Genomic DNA, 10737 nt, shown 5'->3' with positions numbered 1-10737 from the left:
AAATGGCTAGCAAATTGTTGATACAGGATTTAAACTTGGTTCTGATGCCAAAACTCATGATCTAACAGCATTGGTCAAGTTTTCTGACTCATAATTGCTCTTTCCTTTGTGTTGCAGAAGCAGGTTTCTTTTTTTCATTTCCTTTCTTTCCTTCTCCTTCCCTTCCTTCCTGTAGGACCTTACTCTGTCACCCAGGCTGGAGTGCAGTGGCATGATCATAGTTCACTATAACCTTGAACTCCTGGACTCAAATGATCCTCCTGCCTGTCTTCTCAAAGTGCTGGGATTACAGGCATGAGCCATTTCATCTGGTGTAGAAGCAGTTCTGTTATAGAGGTTAAACACGAAAGCCTTTGAAGTCAGACTTTCCGGATTTGAGTTCTAGATCTGTGGCTTGCCATCCATGTTGTATGACCTTGTGCCTAAGTCTCTTTATTATGAGGAGTGATATTAATAGTATCCACCTATTAGAATTGTTGGTGGGATTAAATGAGTCAACCAATGTAAAGAGTTTAGCACAGTACCGATTACATACTTCTGGCCCTGCAGACACAACCTGTCCTTTGTTGCGTCAATGCTCTATGTCCCTCCATAGATTTAGGCTGCTGGAAGCAGAAAGATCTCCCCGCCTTGTCTTCCAAACTCCTGCACTCAATACACAGATCTTTCACTAGATTGGGCACTCCGCAAACATTTGTCAAATTGAATTAGTAAATCTGCACATGTTTGTGCCAGACAAGAAGATATTTATAAGGTCATGATCTATGCTGAACTATAGCTTTAATTACATGTGAATCTTTTACAGAAAGTGGTTACCAAATTTGGTTAGCCACCCGAAAGCTTCTGCCTGGTTTATAAAACTCCAGGTCAAATATTCATTTCTTTGTGTGGGACACATTTCAAATCACTTCTAGCTAAACGTCTGAAGTGATGATATCCTACATATCCTGATTTGCTTATTATATTGTCTATGCATGTATCAAAATGTCACATGTATCCCACAATTATAATTATGTATACTTATTATTTATTTATTTTATTGGTAGTGACCAAGTTTCACTTTATCGCCCTCGGTAGGGTAGAGTGCCCTGGTATCACGCATTTCATAGCAACCTCCAACTCCTGGGCTTAGGTGACTCTCTTGCCTCAGCCTCCCAAATAGCTAGGACTACAGGGGCCTGCCACAACACCCGGCTATTTTTTTGCTGCAGTTTGGCTGGGGCCAGGTTTGAACCTACCACCCTTGGTATACAGGGCTGGCGCCCTACCCACTGAGCCACAGGTGCCACCCTATGTATCATTTCAAAAAAATCGATACATAATAATCAATTCATTGATTAAGGGAAGAGGCCTTGAAATATCTATCTGGCATTCTGCTTCTGAGAATAGCAAGTGTTTTTACCTTCAAGTCTTTCCCAAGTTCCCTCATTTGTGAGGCCAAGATTTTATTTGGGAGTAGGAAGGGACACCCTTCACAAGATTCAAGACTTCTCAGACACAGCTGGAGGTATTCATCTGTGGGGAAACAAAACCAGCCCTTCACCCTCCTTTTTCTCCTCCGGTGAGCAGTGACTGGTGGGGTTTAAGAGTTTTGGGTTTCACTTCTAACCATAGTAAAAGGCTATAGACTGAAAAGAGGCGTCAAACACGTCTTTCACCTGAGCCTGAGGATTCCTGGGAGTGCATTGGCTCAAGTTACATCCCTTTATTCCACTGCCCTGTGCTTGTTTATTTACATTTTAGCCTGCCTTACTAGGTGAGGCTGCAGGAATGAGGGGTCAGCAAGAGGTTTCAAAGGAGAGTGAACATGGTAGAAAAGGAAATATTTGATTAGCTTAACATGTCTCCTGGGGCATCTTTCATTTGTATTATTGTAAAAGTGCATGGTATAATGATTAAGCACTCCCAGGGGGCAGACAGGGTGGGGAACATGTAGGGGGTTAAGAGCTGTGGCTTTGTTTTGAGTTGCTGCTGCTATGCATAAGGCAGACTAGACCAAATGTGCACAGAGGAGAAGCAGCATTCACAGGACCAGAGTGACCATGCAGAGCACTAAACTCACCATCTTCACCTGATCCTGTGATTTTTCCTGTCCTATTCCTCAACTAAGACTTGTGAATTGCTTAGGCTGTAACTTGGAGTCAGCCTACAATCCTTTCCACTGCCTTCAAATCTTGTCCACTTCCCCTCCCCTAAGTCTTTCAAATCCATTTCCTTCTTTCCACCTCCACTGGCAATGTGCTCTTCCCAGACTCATGTCTTCTTAGAGTTTATCTTCCTTACAGGTCTCTAAGCCTAAAGTCTTAGGCCTCCTATTTCATTCTCCATGTTATTGTCAGAGGGATTTTTCTAAAGGCCTTCCATGGCCTTCCAGATCAAGCATGCTCCCCACAGGCTGGCTTGAGAAGTTCCCTGAATTCTGTCGCCTGCACACCTGTGAGCCCCTTCATGCCAGTAATCCTGACCCTGCAAACAATTCCTAGAACATGCTCCCAAAGCTTGCAGCTCTCTGTGCCTGCTTCTGGTTCTGCCCAGAATCTGTCCCTTTCCCCATGGTTTCTCTTCTCCCTTCCTCTTCCTCAGATTGAAGGAAGTTTTTCTCACCTGTACCCCCATACCTTTATTGTAGCATTTATCATAAACCGCACTGTATCTCTTACCTGGGCAGAAGAATGAACTGCTTCCCAGCATCTAGATTTGGCATACAGTAATTGCCCAATAAATAAGTGCTAAATGAATGAATGAACTCTACTATCATATTAGGGTTCAATCATAGTTCAGGGAAGGGGCCTTTAAATACTTGGTTCTAAAATAAGGAAATAACAATAGACATTTCAATTATGTTTTAGATGGGTAGAATTTCACACTTCATAAAAGGATTGTAAAGTTGTCGTGTTTCTTCAAGCGAAAGTGATGGACTAAAGCCTATTTTGAAAAGGGGCCAGGTGAAAAAACTTCTCTTGACTTGATGAAACACTGTAATTGTCAGCTTTGGATGAATACTAAGGGGTTTAAGAATTATATTCGCCAGGTGTTTCTGGACATGTCAAACCTGCTGCTTAAAAAAAAAAAAAGTCACTCCAAAGCCACAGTTTACTTGCTCAGAAGCGGTGTGAGAAGTGGGCATTTGAAATATGAAATGAATTTTGCCTAATGAGGGCTGAGACCAGTACACACAGGCAACAACGTGGCCTGACGCTAAAGAAACAGGTAACGTTAACACAAAGGGGCCTACTACGTAGCACATTTATGCCAGACATAAAGAGACACCTTCATTCCACACAGCAACTCAAGGATGGAATGGATTGCTGCCTTGTGAGGTAGTGAGCCGCCTTCTACACCCAGAGCCCCCTTCTCTTCCACGAAGGCAGCGAGCCCAAGCCGAGGCAGGACGAATCCGAAGTCAAGGTGGACACGAGACTGGGCCAGGTGTCCTTTGACTCTTCGAACGTAGACTCTTTTAGGCCTACTGATTTTTTCGAGTCCTCTGATTCTTTCGAACCTTTTGATTCTTGGTTGTTAGGTGTTAAAGCGCAGCTGAGAAAAGCTGGGAACAAAGATGAGAAGGGAGCTAGTAAGAGTACTCAGAGCAAAGGGGGAGCCCATTTGGGAAGAAACCATGAAGCAGACAATAAGCAAGTAAGGGAGAAGAGGAACAAACGCAGAAGAGGAAACAGGGAGGCGGAGAAGAGAGGGAGAGGAACCGCAGCGAAGGAGAGAGTGACCAAACGCGTCTGGGAGGCGAGGGAGGAAGGCGCGGCCAGGGGAAGCAGGCTGCTTTAAGGGAGGCCACGCCCTCTAGCGTGACGCAGCAGCAGGCCCGCTCGCAATTGGCTGCTTCCGGAGGGCGGGATGGGGTTGCTAGGCGCGGAGGGGATCCGGGTAGCCCCCGCCGCCCCGAGCGCGGAGCCGGGGGAGCGGAGCCAGGGTTAGCGGCGCTGGTGGAAGATGGCGAGAGGCTGGGGCGCGCGGCCGCCCTGGAGTCTGGGGAGCCTTCCGCTGTTCCTGTGCCTCCTGCTGCTAAGGAGCCCGGCCCAAGCGGCTCACATCAAGAAGGCGGAGGCCACAACAACGACAAGCGCGGGCACCGAGGCGGCCGAGGGCCAGTTCGACCGCTACTACCACGAAGAGGAGCTGGGCTCGGCGCTGAAGGAGGCGGCGGCCGCGGGGCCCCCCGGCCTGGCCCGCCTCTTCAGCATCGGCCGCTCGGTGGAGGGCCGGCCGTTGTGGGTCCTGCGTCTCACGTCCGGCCTGGGGTCGCTGCTCCCTAACGGCGACGCGGGGCCGGATGCTGCGGGGCCCGACGCTGCGGGGCCGCTCGTGCCGGGCCGGCCGCAGGTGAAGCTGGTGGGCAACATGCACGGCGACGAGACCGTGTCGCGCCAGGTGCTCATCTACCTGGCCCGCGAGCTGGCGGCCGGCTATCGGCGCGGGGATCCGCGCATCGTCCGCCTTCTCAATACCACCGACATATACCTGCTGCCCAGCCTCAACCCCGACGGCTTCGAGCGCGCTCGCGAAGGCGACTGCGGCCTCAGCGACGGTGGCCCTCGCGGGGCCAGCGGCCGCGACAACAGCCGCGGCCGCGACCTCAACCGCAGCTTCCCCGACCAGTTCAGCACCGGCGGGCCCCCCTCCCTGGACGAGGTGCCAGAGGTGCGCGCCCTCATCGAGTGGATCCGCAGAAACAAGTGAGTGTTGCCCACCCTGCCGTCGCGTCCACGCGAGCAGACCCAGAACCAGTGGGCGCTTAAACAATGCTGGCTCTAAGAGGTGGCGGCGGTGAGGGTGACACCCTGTAGCAGGGACAGGGCCCAAGGCTACTCCTGTCCCACTAATTGTCTAGGAAGCGCTGCCTGGAGGCTGTTGGTTCAAGAGATGAGGAGACTCCTTTCTGGCGTTCTGGTCCCCATTCTCAAAGGACCATAGGCTGTGAGAGCAATGGAAGAGACCTGAAGGATACGCTAGGTTCGCTCACTCATTTGAAATACAAGTTGTCAATATGGTTGTAACTGTAGGCACTAAGCTCCTTCCATGTTTGCATTTTCTCACTTTATGTTATAGCCACGACCTGATGACACAGACACCATTAATAACCCTGTCTGCATTCAGGTCAGATTGGTTAACTAATTCACATAGTAAGCAGTATAGTTGGGACTTGGGACTCAGGCAATCTGATTCCTGGTCAGGGTTCTTAACAGCCAGGGAGGGAGTCTAGAGCCCAGAATTGGTAAATGATATCTTCATGGTATTCTTCCTTTGTTTATTTGACAGAAATGAGTTCTTCCCCAGTCTTTACCTCTGACTCAGCTAAGGAGCACATCAACTTGGCTGGAGAACTTGCACCAAAGGTTTCTGGTGCCATTTGTGTACCTTATAACTGGCCTGGGCAAAATGGCTAATTGTTACACTTAATACACATCTTGAGCATTATTAAGCACTGTGTGACATTTAAAAAATGAAAAAGTAGAAGCACAAAGACTTCAAGAAATTAAAGACGAGAGAATATTATAAATATTTATGAAATGTGTTTATGTACCAAGTTAAACTTTGCAGGAGTTGTTCCCAGTGGTAAAAATGTGTGTGGGTTTTCAATAATGCCCACACACCTCTTCTCTTTATGTAGAAGAGGTAGAACTTGAGCTGAATCTTGAGAGATGGGTAGGATTCTCAACAAAAAGAAGGACAGGAATAAAGGAAAAGGGAACTTAACTCCAGATGGCATAGTGTCTGAAGTGAGCATGCACCTTTTCCCTTTTTCTAGCATCAGCCTTGCCAGCATGTATACATTTTTGCGTCTTCATAAGGCTTTTGAAGCAATAGTTAATCATTCCATCTTGATTTAAAGAAGGTTTCTGAGTGACAGGTAAGATAAAGGTGATAATGAACACAAGTTTCTCTGTGGGACTTGGAATCATTTCTTCTACAAGATTTCAGTCCTATATAGCACAACATTTTGAGCATTGAGACAGTCCCAGTCATTTTATTATCTTCCTTTTCACTTAACTCTCCTTTATAAGATCTTCTGTAGGTATTTAATTGCATGTAGACTTTCTGGGAAGATTTTCTTTTAAAGATGATCCTGTCATGACCTCTGAACATTTGAATAAGAAAAAATGTCTTGGACATATACTTGCCAGAAGCTGTGATGGCCAGGGATTTTCTGAGACGATCTATCGAATACACTGCTTGCATTGTTTAGACGTTTACAATGTCCTATCACGACCCTTGCAGAGATGTAAATTCTGTGGCTGGATTTTTCCGTTAAGTATTAGTTCTGCTGCTAATGCCAGTGAGCTTTGTCTTGGCTTAAGTCACCTTGAGGCTGTGAAGAGTTGTTTTGTTCTGGGCGGCCCCTGTGGCTCAAGGAGTGGGGCGCCGGTCCCATATGCCGGAGGTGGTGGGTTCAAACCCAGCCCCGGCCAAATTAAAAAAAAAAAAAAAAGAGTTGTTTTGTTCTGTGGCTATAGACTTCCCCAACCATACCCAACCATTTTTCAAACATGTAACTCTAATCAAAAGAGAAAGTAGGTGACTATGTAGGGTGAAGAGTACATCCATCCATCCCCAGTCTTCAAAAAGTAACTCAAAATGCATATTCTTTATTAGTAACAGAGGAAACTGATATGTGAATACAATTAAAAACACAAACACAAACACAATTTGAGACTGATATCTAAATATAGCACCAGCTTTATGAATAGGACATTAAAAAATGCAAACATTGGCTCAGTGCCTGTGGCTCAAGTGGCTAAGGCGCCAGCTACATACACCTGAGCTGGTGGGTTCGAATCCAGCCTGGGCCCGCCAAACAACAATGATGGCTACAACCAAAAAATAGCTAGCCGTTGTGGCGGGCGCCTGTAGTCCCAGCTACTTGGGAGCTGGAGGCAGGAGAATTGCTTGAGCCCAGGAGTTGGAGGTTGCTGTGAGCTGTGATGCCCCAACACTGTACCCAGGGGCAACAGCTTGAGGCTCTGTCTCAAAAAAAAAAAAAAAAAAAAAATACAAACATTAGTCTGCATGGGAAAACTGCCCTTTTCAGTTAGAAGTAGATTTTTGTTGTTATTTTGGATATGTAAAATCATAAGACTTCATTTCTTCCAGTTTAGAAAAATAAATTTTATTTTCTTTGTTTCACTTTACACCTCATCCAATAGGTGTTGAGACAAATAGAAAAATAAAAAAATTTAAACTCCACCATTAAAATAAACTTTATAGTTTACTTGACTCCCATGTTTTTTGCACACTAGATTTATTTTAAGTGAATATACCTGCTTAGGTTTTAAGAGATTATCATATAAATGATTTTTGATATGTTTGTGAAAAGTATTATCATAGTATTGTGGGTAAGTGCAGATTATTTTGGGGGAGCTTGTTTCCTGAATTTCCTGAATTCCTACAATTTCCTGAATCTTTGAAATTTAATTTGTCAGAGATCAGGTTTTCATAATTATTTTCAAGTTATCCACAGGTTATTTGGAGAGCATAATGGAGTTAATTTAGGGATTCACTTTTTATTATTTATATTTATCAGCTACTTTAAATCTTATATAAAGAATAACATGTTAAGTCAAGTTTGAGAAACCCTTGAATGGAAAGCATAAACTACCTTTCAAATAAGATTGCAGTTGATATGCAAAGTTGGTTTGACAAAGACTGAAAGCAGTAATCTTATAACCATTGTAATACATGTCACTTTCTTTTGAAATCCTCATTTTAAGAGTGGTATTGGTACTTTAAAAACTGTGTAATTAGGCCACTGGAAATCCCTGTGCCTTGTCAAAGAAAAAAAGGCTGAGTGCAGAAGAAAAGAACCCATTTGATGGAAATATTTTTTGAGACAAAAGACGTATTTCAGCTAAAAGATATGGAGAAGATTGCTCCCCAAAAGCAAAGCAAGATGAAACATCTTCTAACACAATTACTGCCTTACAGCTCCTGCTCTACAAAGGCGATGAAATCCTAGCCTCCCAGAGTGCTAGGATTACAGGCATTTCATCTACTGTTATATCAGTAAAAGAAATCCTTCAAAGTTTAGTTGATGATGGTGTGGTTGACAGTGGGAGAGGACTGGAATTTGCAGTTATTACTGGGCTTTTCCAAGTAAAGCTCTTCATGCAAGGAAACATAAGTTGAAGCTTCTGGAATGTCAGTTGTCTGAGGGAAGCCAAAAGTATGCAAATCTACAGAAAAGCATTGAAAAAGCTAAAATTGGTCAACATGAGATAGCAGAGCAAGCTATGCTAGTAAAAAAACTTTCTTCACTTTAGGACCAAAGGGAACAGCTAAAGGCAGAAGGAAAGTGGGGCATGGTGACTCAGGCCTATAATCCTAGCACTCTGGAAGGCCAAGGTGGGTAGATTGCCTGAACTCACAGGTTTGAGACCCCCATCACTAAAAATGCCGGGCATTGTGGCGGGCGCCTATAGTCCCAGCTGCTTGGGAGCCTGAGGCAGGAGAATCACTTGAGCCCAAGAGTTTGAGGTTGCTGTGAGTTATGATGCCATAGCACACTACTGAGGGCAACAAAGTGAGACTATCTCCAAAAATAAATAAATAAAGGCAGGAGTAGAAAAATACAAAGAATGTGACCTACAAATTGTGGAAGAAATACCTCAAACAAAGTAGCCGAAGAAGTTGTTAACAAATGGACTGATAACATATTTGCAGTAAAATCTTGGGCCAAAAGAAAATTTGGATTTGAAGAAAATAAAATTGATAAAAATTTTAGAATTCCCAGAAGACTTAGACTACATAGACTAAAATGTATGGTGGTGAAGGATGGATCTATGAGCTTGTGAATATAAATGTAAATTTATAAATATCCAACCTAATGTACTGAATTGTTATTTACCTATAACTATTTATTGTTTTATTAATTTTAAATAAAGAATAAATTGCTAAAAACCTGTGTAATTAGAGAAAGGAAAATAGGATTGAATTATATCACTCAGTTTATCACTCAAATCTTAGACATTTCATTATTTATCACTCAATTTATCACTCAAATTGCAGACATTTATTCTAAAAATATTTGATTAAGCCATTTAACAATGTTTCTGAGACCTGTTGCAAGAAATGGCAAACAATATGAAAAACAGACTGTAGTAGAGAATCTTGAATTTTAAAATTTTAATTAAAAATATGTAATTAAAGTAGCATGCTTCACTTATTTAGAACATTCTTTATTTTATTCTTCCATAATATAAATCCCAGGAGGAGATTTGTTTGTTTTGTTCACTGATGTATCCACAGTGCCTGGAATAGTGGTTCTCAACTTTCTTAATGCTGCAAACCTTTAATACAGTCCAAAGGGATTGCTACCCACAGGTTGAGAACTGCTGGCCTAGAACAATGTTAGGCACATAGTTGACATTTAATAAATATTTGTTGCTTAGTGGATGCTGAAGTCAGTGGGGGAAAAAAGTACTTACATTATTTTAGAAATACAAACTAGAAAGCTTAATAACTTAGCAATAGGGGATGGTTGGGTAGGTTAGAGTTAGGAAGTTAGAATATTTCTTAGTTTTTGTTTCTGTATTATTCTGTCACCCAAGAGTTGACGAATTGGGGCGTAGAATGATAGTCTATAAGGCAGTGATTCCCTATACAAGATGCTAGATATCTTCAAGGAAATGAGCATTTGTAGAGCAGGAGCTAGAAGGCAATAATTGTGTTAGAAGATGTTTCAAGTATGTTGTGGGTCATTACGAAAGTTTTGAGATACACAAAAATCAAGTGTAAAATCTTCATAGATGGAAATAAATGACACCCTCCCAACATCAATAGGCCAACCAAGGTGAAACTGGCACAGGTAAATCAGAAAGGACACTGTTGGCCAGGTGCGGTGGCTCACGCCTATAATCCCAGCACTCTGGCAGGCCTAGGCGGGTGGATTGTTTGAGCCCAGGACCAGCCTGAGCAAGAGCCAGACCCTGTCTCTAAAAAAAAAAAAAAAACTATAGCCAGGCGTTGTGGCGGGCGCCTGTAGTCCCAGCTACTCGGGCAACTGAGGCAAGGGGATTGCTTAAATCCAAGAGTTTGAGGTTGCTGTGAGCTATGAAGCCATGGCATTCTACCCAGGATGACAAAGTGAGACTCTGTGTTGAAAAGAAAAGAAAAAAGACACTTTTGTTGTTGTTGTTGTTTTTTTTTTTTTTTTTTTTAGAGACAGTCTCACTTTATCGGCCTTGGTAGAGTGCTGTGGCAACTCTCACAGCAACCTCTAAGTCCTGGGCTTAGGCGATTCTCCAGCTTCAACCTCCTGAGTAGCTGTGACTACAGGCGCCTGCCACAACACCCAGCTATTTCTTGTTGCAGTTTGGCCAGGGCTAGGTTCAAACCCGACACCCTCGGTATATGGGGCCGGCACCCTACCCACTGAGTCACAGACACCACTCCAGGAAAAAAAAAAAAAAAGATACTGTTAACTGTGTTTTTTGGAGGTGAAATAGTGGATCATAACACAGTCTGTCTCAACACTTTTGTAGTGACCCGAGTATCTTATTTAATTTTTGTAACAATTCTGGAAAGCAGGTGGTATTAACGTCCATTTTACAGATGAGAGGAAAACTGAGGTTCGGTGAATTAGAGGCAGTAAAACTTCTGATTTTATTACCAGCAACAGATCTGAGAGACTGAATGTTCTTACCCATATTTGCCTGGCTTCAACGCCTGTGCTATTGCCACTACACCAAATGGCATTCTTCTCTGGTGTCTGAAAGGGTGCTAATT

The 10737-nt window shown here is 43.7% G+C and overlaps 1 protein-coding gene and 1 pseudogene across 1 annotated transcript in view; both read left to right on the top strand.

Moving 5' to 3' along the window:
* Window positions 1-3889: 3889 nt before the first annotated feature.
* The window catches only part of CPD (carboxypeptidase D), an 87920-nt gene continuing 81072 nt past the window's right edge, over window positions 3890-10737 (top strand). Inside the window, exon 1 of the mRNA XM_053570867.1 lies at window positions 3890-4691. Coding sequence (XP_053426842.1) covers window positions 3949-4691 — 743 coding nt within the window. The 5' untranslated portion in view covers window positions 3890-3948. The remainder of the gene's footprint in view (window positions 4692-10737) is intronic.
* On the top strand, window positions 5277-8766 carry LOC128570162 (meiotic nuclear division protein 1 homolog; annotated as a pseudogene).

The sequence above is a fragment of the Nycticebus coucang genome, chromosome 18 (assembly GCF_027406575.1).
Source record: "Nycticebus coucang isolate mNycCou1 chromosome 18, mNycCou1.pri, whole genome shotgun sequence".
NCBI classification, from domain to species: domain Eukaryota; kingdom Metazoa; phylum Chordata; class Mammalia; order Primates; family Lorisidae; genus Nycticebus; species Nycticebus coucang.
This window is presented reverse-complemented; position numbering and strand designations above follow the sequence as displayed.